Genomic DNA, 20,164 nt, shown 5'->3' on the forward strand with positions numbered 1-20,164 from the left:
AGCCAGGAATTTCTGTACAATAGCTTTTTGCATGCATGCGTGCATGCATGCTTACAGTACCATTTTGATGCGGTCATCATATTGACAGGCCAGTTCATTCAGCTGTGTCTCCAGTTGTCCAGCCTCTGCTTTCACTGCTCTCCTTAACTCTGTGATGTCATTAACCTCCTCCCTACGCACACATGCACGCACGGACGCACACACGCACGTGCACACACACACACACACACACACACACACACACACACACACAGACAGCGCAATTTACATATGAGATTAGTGCATTTTATTATATTTCCTTTAACATTCCATTACAAATTGGATGTGGATGGGGCTATCTGTCTGTTTGTAGGTCTATGTATATCTCTGTTTGTCTGCCCCCCCCCCTCCCTCTTATCTTCCCTTTCTTTATTTTCTTGGAAAAAGAACATGATTTCACCTACTTTTTTTACATGTAAAACTGTGATGTGACAATAAACATGATTCTGATTCTGTTGCAAGCTATGGTTCCCAAAGGGTAGGGTGCAGTAGCTTGTGTTGTCCAAGAGGTGTCAGTGTTGTCCTACCTGTCGGCGTAAGACAGAGAGCTGTACACAGAGGCCTGGTCTTCACACACCTTCTCCTCGATGTCTGTCAACACTGAGCGGAACTGACGAATACAACGCATCATCCCCTCCAGCTCATCCACAGAATACTGCAGGGGATACAGACACACAATACGTTTTACAGACATTTAGACCAGTGTTTTTCAACCATTGTTCCGGGGACCACAAGTGGTCCTTGGGGTTGATTCCAGGTGTTCCAAACCAAATGGACCCTTATTAAATCTTTAACTCTTGAGAGTGAAAATGACGCTTACAGGTCCACTCCAAACATATGCATTACTTAATTTACAAGAAGTATATACAATTAGAGAGAATGTTTGATCAACGTTTGGCTGTTATCTCTCCTATGGTACCACCATCAATACAGCATGGAATTGTGGACAATATCTTATCCAACGATTGATTGATTGATTGATTGAAATATTTATTAACAGTTTGTAGAATTTACAGTACATTTTAAGCACAAACTCAATACAAAGACTGTCAACTGTGAGTGGACGACCCAATTAAGCATTACACTTGTTTACAACAGGGTCCACATTGTTCAATTCATCAAAACATTTAAAGACATACAAACATTTAGAGACATACAAATAGACATTTCTATGTAGCTAAATTCATCATATGGGAAGCAAAAAAGGGAAAAGATACAATATACAGTGAGGGAAAATGGGGTGGGGGGGGTGGGGGGGATTCAGATTTTACAGAGGCCAGTTTCGAATTGCAGCCATCCGTAGGTGCCCTTTGAGAGCGGTTTTGAAGGAGTCAAGGGATTCACATGTCTTAATGACTGTTGGTAGGGCGTTCCACATTTTGGTGGCATAGGAGCGAAAATAATTTAGTCCCTTGTTTGTGCCGAATCTGGGTTGTACATGGTTTGTTGCACTCCCTCTGGTGTTGTGGGTGTGGACTTCGTTTACATTAAGGAAGTATTTAGACAGGTACATGGGTATCTTGGTGGTGTATCGAATCTTGTGGACCAGACCCATTGCAAGATGCTGTACTCTGTCGACGACCCTAAGCCATCCCAGCCTGTCAAAGTGGGCAGGGGTGAGGTGGGTTCGGGGGGTGAGGCCAAGTAGGAGCCTGACCAGTTTGTTTTGGGAGGTCTGGAGCCTTGTTTTAAGGGCCTTTGAGGTGCTGTGGTACCAAGAGGTGGATGCATAGTCAAAGAAACCTTGTACGAGGGCTCCTGTTAAGGTCTTCAAGGTGTTTTTGCTGACCAGTGAGGAGATCCTGTAAAGGAATCTTGTTCTTTGATTTACTTTTTTGATTACGTTGGTGGCCATCTTATCACCGGAAAGATTGGCCTCCAGGATGGAACCTAGGTAGGTAATTTGATCTTTTCGTGTGATAATATTGTCACCCACTCTAACCAAGAAGCCATCTGCCTTGCTGAGATTACTATTTGATCCGAAGAGGATGGATTCAGTTTTTCCCAGGTGTAAGGATAGTTTGTTATCAGCGAGCCAGGTGCAGATTCTACCGAGTTCAGAGCTGAGGGTCTTTTCAACCTGCAGTTTGTTCCTGTCCGAGACCAGCAGTGCTGAGTCATCTGCGAACAGGAACAAGTTGCAGTCACAAGCTGAAGTCATGTCATTAACATATATTAGGAACAGTAAAGGCCCTAGTATGCTTCCTTGTGGGACGCCACAGCTCACTGGGAGGGGAGGGGACAGTGTTCCGTTCACCTCCACCATCTGTTCTCTCCCCTCCAGGTAGGATTGCATCCAGCTCACTGATGTGCTATCAAAACCAATAGCTTTAAGCTTGTTAACCAGTATGGAGTGGTTCACTGTGTCAAAAGCCTTTTGGAGGTCCAGCATGACCATGCCGCAGTATTTTCCAGCGTCCACCTCGTGTTTGATGTGGTCGCTCAAATAGAGGAGGCATGTGTCAGTGGAGTGGGATGTTCTGAAACCAGATTGGAACTCGTACAGCAATTTATTAGTGGCAAGATACTTTTCAACCTGTTCATAGACTATTTTTTCCATCACTTTCGAGATGGAGCTTAGAATAGAAATAGGTCGGTAGTTGCCGGGTTCTAATTTACTCCCTTTTTTGTACAAGGGGGTTACTTTGGCCAGTTTAAAATACGACAATAAAATACTCTAGGATCTGAGAAACCCTCATCAAATGGTGGACCGTGGCTCAAATTCCGAATAAATAATAGACCTGAAAAGGGTTGAAAACCACTGGTTTGGAGCATAGGTCATAATGGAGATATTTATACAGTAATTAACAATAGATGTTTTGTGTATTTTTGCAAAAGACACTTGGATGTTTCTCAACATACTTGTGCTGCTTCCCTCTGTTGTGAATCTCATTCAAGATAACGGCCAGGCAGCAAATAAAATGTCTTTTCAGCTGTGTTTTGTCGTTAAGTTAAGCTAAGTGTCTGTGTTATTCCCATGTTGAAATGCACAGACAACAAGAGGAGAAATGAACTCCATGCCTTGGCTGGGGACCAACACATTCTCACTGGTAGCTATTGCTTTGCCTATCAACAACACATCTGCATACTGTACTGCATACTATTAGGTACTATCCTACATGGAGCAGTGTGACAGTGGGAATGCAGTCTCGCTGGTATGCACGTGCACACCGGTGAGTGTGCGGGCTCTAGCTCAAAAGACTGGTGGGACGGCTTGGTACCACGTGAAGCATGAACTACACCCCTGAAGATGGCACAGATAGGCATGTATGCCTTGGCCCCTGGGCTAGCGGGCCTCCTGTAGCCAGGATACATTTCCATATGAATGGCTCATTCGCATGCGTGTTGTTTCTCTTCCTGTTCTCTTTCCAGGCTTGTCAGGGGGAGCACACCCACTGTGTGCTGTGAGATTGTATTGGGCTTCACTAGTGTAAACGGGGGTTAAGTTACAAGTTACACTGTTTGACCAGCTTTTATAGTAAAGTTTGTTGATTTCTTTTGACGCAGTAATGTCCCTCTTTTTTTGGTAAAATTGGTCATAACACAGTTAAAAGTCCTTAAATTGTCACATCGCTGTCATCTAGGTTCCCCTGATGACTGAGTCTGTCTGTCTGTCTGTCTGTCTGTCTGTCTGTCTGTCTGTCTGTCTGTCTGTCTGTCTGTCTGTCTGTCTGTCTGTCTGTCTGTCTGTCTGTCTGTCTGTCTGTCTGTCTGTCTGTCTCACTTAGGGATAGGCACTTCCAGTGGGTGTGGTAGAGATCAAACGCCGGGGCCTGCCCATTAAGATCAGACCACTAGGCTTCACTACAAACAGACCACTAAGTCTTCCCTGCCATCTTGTGCATTACGTAACATAAACAGTGAGCCTTCAGTTTATTCTGAGAGGACGTTGTCAGTGTTCTGTCATAGCATAGAGCCTGACCAGCTGTGATGATACATATAACAGCAGCACCCCGACATACCAGGGAGAACTAGGGCGTGTAGCAAGCTAGGATAGGGTGACCGTATTTTCAAGAACCCAAAACAAACTGGGACACTTTAAAAAATATAAGTGACAATAGCTGATCTACAAGCTCATGCCTCGCAATGCCTTGTGAGCTTGTTGATCGGCTATATGTATATTCACGACCTTTGACAACTTCTTTGAGAGGTTTTTGAAATTGTATTTTGGTGTTTTTATCAAGATGGGGGACGGTCATTTTACTGTAGCATGAGCATATTTTCATCCCCCCAAATCGGGACCCTTAAACCAATGTCGTGCACATTTGTCGTGTACACGTTCCTGCAGGACACATTATCGTCCACGACTGATTGCCACATAATATCAGAGTTGAATCAAGACACGCAATGCATTCCAGGTGTTTTCCGATGTTTTTGAGCACATAAACAGAACATTAATGTCTATGCAACCGCGGTAAACAACTGGTATTATTTTAATTGGGGCGAACACTGGGACAATTTTGAAGTGAATGTTGAGAATAGGGTGTTTTAGAGACATTTAAAGTCACTTGAAATCGGGACATTCCCGGCCAAACCGGGCAGAACATGATACACATCTAGAGAGATTTGTCAGAACCCGGGACACACAGCATGAAACCGGTCTGCTCACTCTCTAGTCTCTCCTGCTCTTGAATGTGTTGATTCTAATTGAGAATTTCATAACGCAAGGTCGGAAATGAACAGAATGAGAAGCCATTCTCACTCACTCACACACACACACACACACACACACACACACACACACACACACACACACTGGGCTCTTAAAAAAAAATATATATATATATATATATATATATAAATGCTGTATACACACACACACACACACACACACACACGCATAAGGCCTTTTCACACAGGAAGCGTATGAAGCACGTTGGTATCAATGAGTGACAGGTGACTATTCTAGATGCACAGAGAAGTTGACGTGCGTTGATGCAAGCAGGGGCGGTCACGTGAAATTGTCGTTCACCATGCGCCCGCAGGCGCCTATAGAGCTGGATTGTGGTCAAGCAAGTGAGAACGCCTGCGTCACTCGATCCCCGTCTGAGGCGGCCTTAACCCATTCTGACCGGGCACCCATTTTGGTGTCGGCATCATGTTATGCTTTAGCTATTGAAAAATAGCAGATCTACAAGCTCATATCGCGCCACCGAGTGGCGCGATACGAGCTTGTAGGTCTGCTATTTTTGAAAAATCGAAGAGCGACTGACATTTTTAGAATCTGATCTCAGGTCAGAATGGGTTCATCAGACCAGTGTGTGTCCGGTGGAAACCTCGTATGAATCTGATCTCAGGTCAGAATGGGTTAAGGGTTGTGTCACTTACGGGTGAGCTATGGGATGTTGGCTGGTTGGTGCGGCGATGGTCGCAGGTGCAGCAGCATGCAGCTCCACTCATCAGCGCTTCCTCCCAGCGCGTGTCCTTGCTCTCGTCCTCGTCCTCGTCCTCCTCGTCCGGCCACAGGCCCGTGTCCAGGGAGACAGACTTGGTCTGGACTGTCCCGGTGGAGGCGGAGGGGAGGCTAGTGGACGGCCAGCCGCTAGACGGAGCCGAGGGGAAAGACGGCGCGGACGAGAAGTGACCCTGGTGTCTCCTCGCCGACACGCCCCGTGACGTCATGAGCGGCCTCGCAGTCGATCCTCCGCTTGGGCCGGTCTGAGGACCTTAGATAGATTACACTCAGTGTTAATGATTGCAGTTAATTAATGTTATGCGATCTAAAAGCTCGGGATGCGACACGTTGTGAGCTTATAGTTCAGCTATTTTCACTAATAAGCAATTTCTTAGATCTTATGAATTTCCTTTGTTGACAATTGTTTTCATTACTGAACATTTTCGATTGTAGGGAAAAATTGTAGGGAACCTATGAAAACGGTTCTGTTACTGACAAGTACTGTAGGTCCAGTCCCATTGTTTGGGGAAACAGTGGTGTAGTGTGATGGCTGTTGACACAAAGTAGTGTCCCCTTTTCCCATTGTTTGGGGAAACAGTGGTGTAGTGTGATGGCTGTTGACACAAAGTAGTGTCCCCTTTTCCCATTGTTTGGGGAAACAGTGGTGTAGTGTGATGGCTGTTGACACAAAGTAGTGTCCCCTTTTCCCATTGTTTGGGGAAACAGTGGTGTAGTGTGATGGCTGTTGACACAAAGCAGTGTCCCCTTTTCCACCGGGGTTGAACTAGTTCCGGCATTTTGTCCTGCCTAATTTTGAACAACATTAATTAATACTAGTTGGGTTGGAACTGGAACCAAAAAATACTTCCCTGAAGTGGGAAGTATGCATGTCACTATTCAGTTTGGAAGATGCAGATGTGATATAAACCATGATAAACCAATGAAGAAAGGAACCAGTTCAAAAACCAAAGTTATTTTGGTGGAATAGGGGGGTCAGACTGTGTGTACCACTGACCTTGGAGCGTGTCTGTCTGTTTGGACAGCATGTTGCGTTGCATCTGCAGGTCGGTCCAGGTCTGCACGGCGCTCAGAGGGCTAGAGGTGTCCAGGGGTAGCGGAGGACCACCGGGTAGCGGAGGACCACCGGGTAGCGGAGGACCACCGGGTAGCGGAGGACCACCGGGTAGCGGAGGACCACCGGGTAGCGCCACCGGGGCGGCGGTGAGGGGTCTAGAGCCGGAGGAGGTGTAAGGGACGTCCTTCCTGTGCACGATGTGGGACACGGAATGCGAGGACGGCATGGAAGGCATCTGCACGGAGACGGAGGGCGTCGCTCTGACAGCTGCCCCCCGGTCGTGGAGGCTGAGTCGGGCGGAGGGCGGGGTCCTTTTAGGTGAGAGGAGCACAGCGTTATCACCTAAAACTGAATAACTAGGACTAGAATTGAAAGGAACCAACATTTTAGTTAACTGAAACATAAACAAAAATAGGTTTTTACAAAAAACAATGAGTAACTGAAACTGTATTGTGAGTTTAGAAAACGAATTAAGACTAATACAAAACTAAAATCATAGAGAAAATGTCATTTGTTTTAGTCTTTGTCACTGTCAGTATTATCATTATGATCATTTTAAATTCCTTTAAATAGCAGGAATGCAAGCTCACAACCTGGCTATCTTTGCTTAAAAAAAAAAGAGAAGCTTTTTTATTCTCGCCCCTGAACTGTTACCACAAACAAACAAAAACTAACACACTACAACTCAAATAAAACTAGATAAAGTGCCAATCGGCACAGGTCTCCACCAGGATTCTTCCTCAGCCTAGTGGGAATATGCATGCACAGTTTCATTGCAATCGGACGCTGCGTTGAGGAGTTGTGGCGATTTGCTACTCCTGAAAACTGTAGGAGCCAATCGTGGCCAATCAGGATGGAATATGAGAAATCAAACAAACCTGTCTTGATCACATGACTATGGAGATCATGTGTAGCGATTTGCGTGAAATTTGGATAAAATCTGAAGGAGTAATAATAGAAAATGTGTTTTACATATGTCGGCCTCCTGGTGGCGCTATAAAGAGCAGATGTGAAAAATTCCAGACAAAGGTTTTTCCTTGGCCTCTAGGGAGTTGGCATACAAAGCTATCCACAGATCCGTGCAGTTAGAGGTAAAAACACTTTTTGGCCAGTTATAGCGCCACCTTGAGGCTGAGTTGAAATTGTTCATGTGGCATTTTGTCCTCAGCCTAGTGGGAATGTGGGTGCACAATTTCACGGAAATCACGCGATGTGTTCATGATTTGCAGTATTTTGTTTGAAACTGAGCACTCCTGTGAACTTTGGAAGCCAATCTTAACCAATCAGGATGGTGTGAGAAATCTGAAAGACCGGTTTCGTTGAATGGCTGTAGAGAGACTGTGTACCAATTTGCGTGATGTTTGGACAAAATCTGTAGGTGTACTGTGCAAAAACTTGTTTTGCACAAAGCGGCCTCCTGGTGGCGCTATAACAGGCCGTTCTGGAAAGTTTGGGGCAGAGGTTCATCGTTGGCATCCAGGGAGTGTGTGTGCAAAATTTGGCATCGACCGGGTTAACGGTGGCCGAGATTAGCTGCTAACGGACGGACGGACGGACGGACGGACGGACGGACGGACGGACGGACACACGGACGGACGGACGGACGGACGGACGGACGGACACACGGACGGACGGACGGAGTGCAAAACATACTCTCCCCCTAGGCCTTCGGCCTGGTGGAGACAATAAAGAAATAAGCCTTTTCACAATATAAAAACTAAACTAAACTAGTAATTAAAAAAGGGTAAACAAAAAAATGAAACCAAAATAACCTTGATGGAGCTGAAGAAGATTCCAGCATCATTGTGGACGTAGAAGGTCTTTCTCTGTAAGCCTTGCCTGTAAGGAGGATTCATTGTCATGAAAATAATTGCGCTTAACGATGTAATTGTGTTTTCGGCACAAATTGAAATTGCATAATGACAAATAACAGAATTATTATTGGCCGTGCCTACCTGTAAGTAAGGAACGAGATGTAGGCGTGGCCTCAGAGCCCCCTGACTCCTCCTCCCCTGGACTGGGGGAGGGCGAGGAGGCCACGTGGATGGGCTCCGCCCAGTACACGTACCCGTCCGAGTCCAACTCCCGGCAGATGGCGTCCACGTCGCCGTAGTCGCCGTTCCCGTCCGAGCCGTCCACCGAGGTTTCAAACACCATGTCTAGGCTCTCGACCTCTATCGGTCCCGGGCCGGCTATTATTTCGCTACGCTTCGGTTCCGGAGTTTCATCATCACAGGGGATGAAACCGATGACATGCAGTTCGACTTTGTCCGTTTCACGTGCTCCGTCTTTGTCTTCTGCCGCTCCCGTTTGGCCCGGACGCTCGGCACGTGGTGTGGGAGCGCAGGGCTGCGAGTCGCCCGGACACTCGCCACACGGAGTCGGTTGTGAGTCCACTTCCTCCTCCAGAGAGGCCGCCCTGGAACACGGCCGCAGGTCTGCACCGTCGGTTTCGCACACTTCTACGGCCGCTCCGAAACGCTCGTTGAGTTCGTCACGCGGCCTGGGAAAACGGGGCTGCGAGTCGTCCTCCAGAGAGACACACGTTCTGGAACAGCGCGGCTGCGACGCCGTAGCTTCTGTGTCCCGCGCTTCTCCTTCTAGTACTTCTCCGAACCGCTCCACCGCCAATTGGCCCGGTTCGATTGCAGATTCTTCATGTACCATTTCTTGCGAGGCCGCCTCTGTCTGCTGAGCTGCAGAACCGTCCGCCTCGGAGCCGTAGACGTGGTCCATCTCTCTGCTCTGTGCAGCATTAGCTCTGCTCCCGTCCTGCCACTCCTCTCCGCTTCCCCCCTGTGGCCGAGGGACGTCCTCTGGCCCCAAGGCGAAGAGGTGATCTGTCTCACCTCTAATAACGTCAGGAGGGGGGTGTGTCGGGCCCGTGTCCGCAATGTCATCGCCATTATGGCAGCGTGTGTCGGATACAATGCAGGCGTCTGCGGGCACGTGTTCTGTAGTAGGACCTGGGATGCGTTCGCTGGACGTATCCGTCACCGGGGGTTCAGCGGGGTGGCAGGGCGATTGGGGAGGCTCCTCTCCTGCTTGGCCCGGAAGCTCATCATGCGGCCTGAGAGAATGAGCCTGCGATTGGAATACCGGCTTGTCACAACCTCCCTTCAACTGGAACGCAGAGGGGACAGGTGGGAGGTCTCCCCCCTGCAAAGAGTAGGGGGCCAGTTCTGGGGGATGACAGTCCTCACCATGGAAGAAGGACTTTCCGTTGTCGTCACTTTCCACGCAACACTCTCCAGAGTGGTGCGTAGAAATCAACGGCAATGGAACGTTGAAAGGAAGAGGAGGGGAGGAGGCGGAGAGAAGGGATGCAGGTTCGGGGACACGCTCTTCCGAATCAGAGGGAGCTGCTGCTTCCGTCGGGAGATTGTCTTCTTGAAAAGGACAGGGAGGGGACAGGGAGGCACGCTGACAAGGGTGCTGCTCCTGCACGTCGTCAGGGGAGGTGGCGAGGAGGAGTGGGGCAGGGGGAGGTGTCGGCTCATCCTTCATCCGTAGGAGAGGAGATACGTTTGTCTCCGCCGGGTTCCCCGGACTCCTCCACGAGGAGTCAGCGTGCGGGCAGGAGTTTGCAGGGGCCGACACATCGAGTGTCAGCGATGGAGAGGAGGGAGTCTTTGCACAGGGAGCTGTCTGCAACCCCTTCTCCAGCCCTCCGTAGGAAGAGGAGTCGGATGGTGACGCAGGGCATGGGGAGGTACAGCACTCCGCCTGTACGTCCTCGTGTCCTGCTATACGGCCTCCTCTTTCTTCCTCCTTGACTTTTGCAAACAGTTCCGATCCTGTTGGGTCTGGAAGCGCTTCATGCAGTCTGGGAGAACGGGCCAGAGAATCAACTTCTGTTCTACGAGCGCCATCTTCTTCTTCAACTGTGTCTACTACGGTATTGGAAAGGAACACATCGTCTGAATCGGGCGATGTTGACAGATTGGGATCGATCACGAACGTGGATAAAGCTCCTTTGAATTGAATTGACGGAGGCCGGAGGACTCCTCTTTCGAGGGAATTGGAGGTGCCGGGGGAGAAAGTATCTTGAGCACATGCGTCTTCTGATTCGGGCGATGAGGATTTAGGAGGATCGAACGTGAACACAGACGCAGTCGGGAGGCAAGCGGGAGAGGAGGTTGCAGGGGCCTCCTCCTCTGGGGGCGAGCTGAATGACTCCAGATCACACCTCCTGACGGGGGGACAGGTAGGCAGGGGGGAGGAGGAGGGAGGGACACACGTCCCCTGGTCACAGGAGGTGGGCACGGGGGGCGGGGGGAAGAGAGAGGGGGAGGGAGGCGCAGAGGAGCTGTCCCTCACTGTGAACTGGCTCTCCATGCTGCCTCCCGACAGGCTGGACCCAGAGGATGAACCCTCCAGGGTGGTCGGGCTGTGGGTGCTGCCTCCTGGTGGAGTGGAGGGCTGGTTGTCCATGCTGCCTCCCGACAGGCTGGACCCAGAGGATGAACCCTCCAGGGTGGCCGGGCTGTGGGTGCTGCCTCCTGGTGGAGTGGAGGGCTGGTTGTCCATGCTGTCTCCCGACAAGCTGGACCCAGAGGATGAACCCTCCAGGGTGGCCGGGCTGTGGGTGCTGCCTCCTGGTGGAGTGGAGGGCTGGTTGTCTATGCTGCCTCCCGACAAGCTGGACCCAGAGGATGAACCCTCCAGGGTGGCCGGGCTGTGGGTGCTGCCTCCTGGTGGAGTGGAGGGCTGGTTGTCCATGCTGTCTCCCGACAAGCTGGACCCAGAGGATGAACCCTCCAGGGTGGCCGGGCTGTGGGTGCTGCCTCCTGGTGGAGTGGAGGGCTGGTTGTCCATGCTGTCTCCCGACAGGCTGGACAGGGCCTGCATGTTGACAGAAAGACACAGTGAATAACAGGACGTAGCCAAGCTTAAAACTAGGGATGCACCGAAAGGGAAATTCTTGGCCGAAACCGAATACCGAATATAGGAAACAGTTGGCCGAAAACCGAATACCAAATATATTATAAAATGATATTATAAAATATATTATACATCTTTTTTCCTACCATTGCTGTCATGGCCGTACCTTAAAGCTACCTGATTTATGGCAAAATAAATGGTTATGGCAAAACTTAACTTAAATAATAATCACTATTATGGGTCCATGAAACATTTATTCAGCCCTTTTGAATGCATTAATTGCATACACTATTCGGTGATATATTTTCTGCCGAAATATTAGGGCCGAAACCAAATAGGCCATGCCATTTTCTGCCGAACATTTTCTGCGGCCGGATATTCGGTGCATCACTATAGTTAAAATAGTATGTTTATACAGAGTAAGTAAAGAATAAATAATCTCTCAATCACCTGGTAATGACAGTGACACAGTCCTGCAGTCAAGTGCAGTCCTTGGAACCACAATGTTTCCAGCCAGACAGGTCTAGTCCAGAATTCCACTTAAGAACTATTATATACTTTGTTGTACAACAAATAGCGAAGATAGTTGACCTACAAGCTTGTAGATGTTTGGAAAGTTTGAAAGATTTCGAAAGCTTTTGCCTATAATGCCATGTTGAAAGTGGTTATCACTTAACATACCTACACCCGCACAGTATCATTGGTATGAAGTGAAACTGAATATCGCTTTTAGTATCCCCACTTAACCCATTAAGACCTGACTTTGATTCTACAAATGTTATGTTATGGTTATGGCAAAACTTAACTTAAATAATAATCACTATTATGGATCCATAAAAAGTTATTCAGCTCTTTTGAATGCATTAATTGCATACACTATTCGTGATATATTTTCTGCCAATTTGGGCCGAAACCGAATAGGCCGAAAATGCATTTTTAGCCATTTTCTGTGGCCGAATATTCGGTGCATCACTACTTAAAACTAAAGTGTTAAAAAATATATATATATATATAAACCTTGATGATTTGGGGTCCTGGCGGCAAGAGTGCCCCCTGCTGGGACAGACAGGGAATGAACGGCTCCTCCATGAAACCACTGCTGTCTGACTGACAACTGTTAGTTCTGAGTACACCCCCCCTCACTGAGAGAGAGAGAGAGAGAGAGAGAGAGAGAGAGAGAGAGAGACACAGACAGACAGACAGACAGAAGCAGGTCACTAGTGAGTGAGAACAGAATCTTCAGTATTCAGAGAAGAAGGCAGCGTTATATAAACAATTTTATAATGCTTTCCATTTGGGGGACAAAACGATATATAAATATTGTACAACATTCCTTGCCCGACATGCAATAGAAATCTGATAAACGTGTTTTCAACCGCATTAAGGATACTCTTTTCAAAGCAAAGAGTTATCTTTGAGCATTCATGTTAAAAACATCACAGGAATTAAAGCATTCACTTCCAAACTAACTTTATCTGCAGCAGCTTATAAAAGCCTCATTCATATTTAGTTTGTGTTCCGGTGTTGTGCATCAAATATAGCAGATCTATAAGTATATAAACACTGTGTGAGCTGTGTATGTGAGCATGTAGATCGGCTATTTTCGCAAATGCTGTACATTTTGGAAACACATCAAAGACAAGACTATTTTATTTTTATAGCCGCTTATTTTTTATAATCAATTTATTAATTTGATTATCTGTTGCAATTACTACTTTTAAAGAACAATGACACTTTGGTAGAGGTTTAAGTTGTGTACTTACCTTGTCATGATGTAACTAGTTTATTGTTAATAGAAATTAAGAATCCAAAACTAGCATCTCACTGACTCTCAAACTCACTCTTTTAGCAAAACAAATGCAAGCCAAGCTGATTCTGACAATATATAACACCAAAAGAACAGCTGTGGGATTAGATTCAAAGAAAATGTTTAACATCTCTGTAGAATTTAGGCAAGGAATAAATCCTTGGATTAATGACAAGGTATACACAACCGAAACCTCTACCAAAGTGTCCTTGCACTTTTAAACGCAATGCCTTTTATTAAAACACCTCAGCTCAAAGCTGCTTCCTTATTTAGGCATAATGCATATCTTATCTTATGTTTTGTCTCTCTATTTGAATATCCTATTTGTTTTTAAACACCTATTTATGACATAATTATGTAAAGCACTTGTGTCTCAGTGTTGGCTAAAATACAGAGGAGGAAGGAAGAGTAATAAGTTACTATCCATGTATTACTCCTTTAAAAGGTAATACTATTACATTATTTATTACTTGATATAAAGAGTAATTCAAGTTATACACGTGCATTTTATGTTGTCATTTTGCGAGAGGGCACATGAAAAATGTGAAACACTGGTTTCTTTCAAATCTGTCCTGTAACAATGTAATGCCTGTAATCTTACATTCCAGGTGCTTGTCAGGGTGGGAAGGATGAGAACCACTGACCACTGACTAGGGTACAGGCAGCGGTGGCCGAGTGGATTGCGGAGCGGGCTAGATATCGGAAGGTCGCCAGTTCGAATCAGCGGTCCGACACGTTAAAATTACCACCGTTGAAGTGCCCTTGGACAAGGCATTGAACCACTACCATGAAATGCTCCATGTGGGCCTGGCTGTAAACAAGTATCTGATGCTTAGTCCAGTTACCCTTGGTAAACTTGATTTACCAGAACGCATTTCTTCTTTCTTCTACAGGTGAGAGTGCAGATATGCCATGTTTCCCCCTGGAGTAAGTATGGAACTGAAGTGACCCTCTCGTCTCCACCATCTATGTTCGAATCTACACCTTTGCATGAGTGACAGGAAAGCTGCGCTGTGACGTGCTCTATTTGCACACAGCACAGCAGCAACGCATTATGAAAATCACCTGAGGCTGATAATGTGTGTGTTTGCATTCCTGAACCGCACCACGCTGCACTGCAGCTAATGGAACTTTGTGGAAACACTGGAAAGTAACTAAGTACATTTACTCAAGTTCTGCACGATGAAGTAAAAATGTTTGAGGTATGTTTATTTCATTTGGGTATTTCCATTTCTTTCTATTCTTTGAGACACACATACGGGTATTTCAAGGCGTGGACGAAATACGAATGTGCCATTCCTTCACTGGGTGAAAACAACAGCTTACCATTGGAATTACATTAGGATACCCACACGTTATATTGTATGGGTTTATTTCAACATATGGTGAAGTATTGTAGTGCAGGGAATTGCAACAATTAACAACCGCTCTTGTGATTTTGCCAATAATCATATTCTTTGAGACACACATCCGGGTTTTTGAGGGGTCAAACAAGGAGGGGTCAAACAAGGAATTGGCTCATAGTAGGAGTTACGACATGATGTATGTGTAGTCAGAAAAGACCCCCCCCCCCCATTTCCTGTCTACCTACTGTACTATCAATAAAGGCATAAAAAGCCCAAAAATAAATCTTTTAATATAAAGAAACATCTCTGCTCTCTCCAAATGGAGCAAATCAACTTGACTGATGTTTATATACAGCCAACGGCACTGACGGAGACTGATTTCATCCCTGTCGTTATAAAAGGATGAAAAAGAGAGAGAGAGAGAGAGAGAGAGAGAAGGGGGGAATCCTATGTTGTATATACAGTACTAGAAGCCAGGGATAGTGTTTAAACAAAATGAGTCAGACATCCACTCAGGCACGCTCTATGTGTGCATGTGTCTGCATTTCACTTTGAAACATATACCGGCCAAAGACAAGACAAGAAATCGAAGCGCCCCTCGTCTCGGCTACCGTTTCCTATCCGATACGCGGTCAAGACTTAGAACAGCTGTTGAGAAACAAGCGCCACAGAGGAAGGGCGAGAGACAGAGAGAGGGACTGACTGATAAGGAAATCACTTTGCTATCCAAATAGGAGAGAGTTCCACTGAGCCCTTTTAAACACTTCAACTTTATATACTTAGTTGACCGGTCGCCCAGAAATCTATAATCCCCCCCCCCCCCCCCCCCTTCATTGTCTTCTTCTCCACCGAAAATATCAGATCTTTATTCGAAAAGCATCTTATTTGCTGATACACACATGACAGTCAACAAGTTGAGTATCGGTAAGTATATTATTTGTCTTGTGAACTGTCAGTGGACAGTTCAGAAACGTGCCTACCAATGACATCATACATTTAGATGGAGATACCAAACTAATAGAAACAACAGCCTTTCTCTTCCTGGAAAGTTTGTTGTTTGTTTGTTTGTTTGTTTGTTTGTTTGTTCTTAAATGAATGAATGAATGAATGAATGAATGTTGAAATCTTATTTGAAATGACAAAACCCACCTACCGATGAAACAATCTTATAATGAGAATGAACGAGGACCAATTATATGAAGATAAGGTTGGAAATGTGTAAAGTGAAGTAGTCCTTACAGTAATCAAGTACTTAGTCACTGTCCAGTACTGTTCATACTTGATGTCATACCTGTGCTGTCAGCTCCTCCAGTGTAGCTGCCAGTGATGCTGCCTTCATCAAAGCTGAGAATCTGCAACAAACAACGAACACATACAAGTTTGATTATGCTTGACTGTGCGCCGTGCTGCAAGCCAGAAGTATCTGATCAGGGACGCGCAGAGAAGGTTAGAAAGGCAGGGTCTGAAATCCCCTAAAAGGGTACTTTTGGCAAATAGCAAAAATAAATGCGGATCTGCAAGCTCACAACGCGTCGTGGGGCGACATGTTGACAGCTTGGAGATCAGCTATTTTGAAGATGACAAATTAATTCACCTCAAAATGCTGCATTCACATTCAGGAGAATTCGGGGAAAAGGCAATTCTCCTGTATGGCATGGAAGAGTGGGCACCTCAACGATATTATTATTATTATTATTATTATTATTTTGTGTGGGGGAATTGAGGTGCACACAATATTTAGACGCCCACTGTTGCAGGTTACAGATGAATTGCTCATATTGTCATGGTGGTTCATATATTGTGGTTACAGATGAATTGCTCATATATTGTCATGGTGATTCTTATACTGTACCTCTTCCATTTCAAAGGATTCTCTGGCCTGTCCCTGACTTCTCTTCCTGGGTAAGACAGGAGGAAGATGGAGACCCTCCTTCAGAGGCTCCAGCCTAGTGGGCGCTGTGTCCTGGGAGACAACAGAACACATCAGGGTTATCCTCACAGATGTGTGCGGAATTGCGTTTGCGTAAGGACGCGCTGTGATTGGCCAATGCACTTGTGCTAGTACACGCTGTGATTGGCCAGTAGCAACTTTGAGTGGCAGTTGGGGAAAACCCTCTTGCCCGAATATGATTCACTATTCTGCGCCTATTGGGTTTCAACTCGAACAGGGCTCAAAATAATAAACCAAAGAAAACCCACTTTAAAAGCAAATCAAACCTAAACTAAATTATGAAAAAACGAATAATAACCTGAGAACACGTCTGTGTGGAATCATCTGGACCATCGGTGCCTTGCTCCTCAGCTAGTGGCATCAGACCAGCGCTCTCCTGGTCGGTGCCTTGGTCCTCAGCTAGCGGCATCAGACCAGCGCTCTCCTGGTCGGTGCCTTGGTCCTCAGCTAGTGGCATCAGACCAGCGCTCTCCTGGTCGGTGCCTTGGTCCTCAGCTAGTGGCATCAGACCAGCGCTCTCCTGGTCGGTGCCTTGGTCCTCAGCTAGTGGCATCAGACCAGCGCTCTCCTGGAGACTGGATCGCGTCCGCTTCAGTGGCGACCTCTTCTCACCGATACTGGTGGCAGGGGTGTAAAGTAAAAAGTACATTTGTTAAGTCCATTTCGTCGACTAAAACTATGATGAAAAATGTCTGTTGACTACCTTTGAATACCTTTTTTTCTAAATAAAAACTAAGCTATGATCTATAGGACTAAAATATATTGACAATGTTGTCATCAAATAAAAACTAGACTAAACTGTTAGTAAGGCATTAGTGCAGAGAAGAGATACAATGCCGCCGAACAAGATCGCAGAGACAGTTTGTTTATTTTCGGACCACAATTCTTATATGACACAATTCTGAGATGACTCAATGTTATAAATTACTTCCGCGCCCCAGGGGATGAGTGAGTGACGTCAGGACTTCTGTATTCTATACTATCAAAAGAACAATCTGCATTAAGTAGACAGAAATGGTGCAAAAGTTTGGTTTATTCTCGAAATTACACTGAGGAATCAAACTCATTTTCAGTGAGGACCGATTCTATTAAGGTAAGATTACCTGGTAGCAGAAGTCTGTGTTGTGTCGCTGAGGTCGGTGGAGGCTCCCTGGTCCAATGTGGGCTCCTGTGGACAGTGGTGGACAGGAATAAATGAGTGTTGCGCCTGTCACAGACATGTGCAGAACAAGTTATGTCAGGAAACTCAGTGATGTTTCCCATTGGGCCGCCTCAACTACACGCCGTGCACATCCATCACACACTCATTTCATTCTCAGACCGCTCTATTTAATCTGGAGGTTTGTACTGCTCATTCCTGCTTGCATTTGTTGCTGTCATGCTGCTGCACTGCTGCTGCACTCACCACTGCTGCTCACAGTTCACAGTTTGTAGAATGGGTACAGTTCAAACAAAATATGCTACGAGGATAAAACCAGAAAAAAGCACCAAGACTTGTTTACATCAGGGTCCTCCATTTTCAATTAATCAGAATATTTAAAGACATACAAAAACATCTATATGCTACGCTATTGTTTTGACAGGTGGGCTGGTGTGTTACATTTCAGTCAAAAAGATAATAATAATAAAAATAATTGCGTGTGCATGTGCGCATGAAATGTTCACACGCTCCGGGACCTACTAATTTACAAATTAGCAACTAGGACATGGAAATAAAATAATCAATCAAATATACGGTATACACTTTTGGAGTTTGGTGTGTGCGTGCGTGCGTTTGTGCGTCCGTGTGTGTGTGTGTGTGTTTTTTTTTTTTTTTTTAAGATATTTCTTTTTTGCGGCTTACGCCTTTTATTGATTTTTGAAGGGACAGACAGTAGGCTGACAGGAAACGGGAGAGAGATGGGGGGATGACATGCAGTAAAGGCCGTGTCGGGTCCGGGAGTGGAACCCGCGGCACACTGCGACTGGATTACCAGTCCGGTGCCCAGACCGTTACGCTACGGCCTGGGCCTGTGTGTGTGTTTTGTTCCAAGCACATAACTTTCACGCCACAATATTATTTAAAATAGAATTGGTGTACTTTTGACTCCACTGCATGTCTAGGATGGGACTCTTGGAACGCGATGTTACATATTTGTGTTCATTGTATTCAAGAGTAGCCTGGATCCAGCCCAAAGACCCCGCCCACTCTCTGAGTGGACTGCATCTCTTGGTCCGGTGTTGCGCTGTGAACCTATCATTTCTTCGGTACAAAAATGTATTATCCAATGAGAATCGGTGGTGGGGGTGGGTCCCAACGAACAACCAATCAGCACTGAGGCTTTCAGCGTCATCACACAAAAACAACAACAATGGCTATTGGTTGAGGGACATTCTAATCCCCTCCCCCTTGAAATCGCTCAGACAGGAGACAATGTCAGACTGAAGCTTCAAGAAAGCTACAGTCTGATAATCAGTCATTTATAATTTGTAAGAGCATTACTTCTACATGTCCTATAGTCTATTTGAGTATGTGCGCCAGTTTTGGTAACGTTGTGGTAATCTTTGTGATTAGGTTACTTAGATTAGGATAGTTAGTTTGAATTAGTGTTAGCTAGTGTTTTGAATTAAGCTTTTAGGTTTAGTTTGTTTTGAGTGTTTATTTGATTTTCCCCATATGTCATTATTTTACTTTAAAATACTACTGTAGCAAATCATGGTTGTTAGGACTGGCCTGGCTAAGGATTGTAACACCCAAACTATATGACAAAATATATTATATTATGAATTAAGACCTATTTCAAATATAATGATTGATTGATTGATTGATTGTTCATCATCATTCATTCATTCATGCATCCATTCATCCATTAATGAATGAATGAATGAATGAATATTAATTAATTAATTAATTCAATCATCGTTTGATTTTGAATTTCAACACAGCAATGCATTGACATTAAAAAGAAGAAATGTACCGTTGTTGCTTGCTGCTGTGCGTTCTGCATCTGGCCTAGGGACCTCTTGGAGGCCCGGCGCAACAGCGCCCCCATCTGGCGACGCCTCTCGCGGGCCTCTGCGCTCTGATCCGGATGAATCAGAGGAGCTCTGGGTGGGGAGGTGGGTGTAGCTCCGCCTCCTCTCGCCAGCGAGGAGAAAGCCGTGGTCACCTGCTGGAGGACCTCCAGCTGCCTAAAACGATCTGATGGAGAGAGAACCAGTGTTAATGTCGTCGACTAAAACTATGACGAAAAATGTTTTCTCCCCACCCTTTTCTCACAGACTAAACTAAATAAAAACTACGTTTATATTTGGTTGCGCTTGGCAGTGGCACTTTGAAAATAGCAGATCTACAAGCTCACACAGCGTCACATGCACGACATGTTGTGAGTTTGTAGATCTACAGTATTATTTTTTATCATTCAACCAACATTCGTAATGCCTAAATCAGGCATTACGACTGCCAATATCAGGGTTCTCCAGTTATATTAAAGGTATATTCAGTGATTTCACTTAATTCAAATATCACTTATTTTTTTGTTTTGTTGTGATAATCCTCCCTACTATAGAGTGTGCTGGCCATATAAGGAGTTCCTCCCTGTCCCCAGTTAACCCCTGGGGGTCAAAAAACCGTAGGTTTCGTTTTTGACTCTCTATCCTGATTGGACGAAAGGCTGGGTCCCACAGC

General features: G+C 45.8%; 2 protein-coding genes across 2 annotated transcripts in view; both read right to left on the minus strand.

Annotated features, from left to right (window-relative positions):
- Positions 1-20,164, minus strand: part of itprid1 (ITPR interacting domain containing 1) — a 51,405-nt gene that overhangs the window by 8,553 nt on the left and 22,688 nt on the right. The window contains exons 9-19 of the mRNA XM_083772265.1: positions 19,455-19,678; positions 17,601-17,704; positions 16,796-17,114; positions 16,399-16,509; positions 15,838-15,898; positions 12,411-12,535; positions 10,966-11,354; positions 6,450-6,820; positions 5,368-5,705; positions 567-694; positions 61-172 (exon numbers count right to left, since the gene is read on the minus strand). Of these exons, the coding sequence (XP_083628391.1) occupies positions 61-172; positions 567-694; positions 5,368-5,705; positions 6,450-6,820; positions 10,966-11,354; positions 12,411-12,535; positions 15,838-15,898; positions 16,399-16,509; positions 16,796-17,114; positions 17,601-17,704; positions 19,455-19,678 (2,282 nt within the window). The remainder of the gene's footprint in view (positions 1-60; positions 173-566; positions 695-5,367; positions 5,706-6,449; positions 6,821-10,965; positions 11,355-12,410; positions 12,536-15,837; positions 15,899-16,398; positions 16,510-16,795; positions 17,115-17,600; positions 17,705-19,454; positions 19,679-20,164) is intronic.
- LOC310862736 (uncharacterized protein) lies at positions 6,806-10,959 on the minus strand. Its single transcript, XM_083770799.1, has 3 exons — positions 8,465-10,959; positions 8,282-8,335; positions 6,806-6,820 (listed from the first exon to the last, which is right to left on the minus strand). Exons 1-2 carry the CDS (start codon positions 10,941-10,943, stop codon positions 8,310-8,312), a joined length of 2,505 nt encoding a protein of 834 aa, XP_083626925.1. The 5' UTR covers positions 10,944-10,959; the 3' UTR covers positions 6,806-6,820; positions 8,282-8,309.

Source organism: Protomyctophum parallelum, assembly GCF_964188405.1.
Source record: "Protomyctophum parallelum genome assembly, chromosome: 8".
Taxonomy (NCBI): Eukaryota; Metazoa; Chordata; class Actinopteri; order Myctophiformes; family Myctophidae; genus Protomyctophum; species Protomyctophum parallelum.

Bases quoted from the DNA above. Each gene is read 5' to 3' on its own strand.
- LOC310862736 (XM_083770799.1), bottom strand. From the start codon at position 10,943: ATGGACAACCAGCCCTCCACTCCACCAGGAGGCAGCACCCACAGCCCG. The intron at 8,336-8,464 runs GTAGGCACGGCC...CAAGGCTTACAG, and splicing joins ATCTCGTTCCTTACTTACAG to AGAAAGACCTTCTACGTCCA.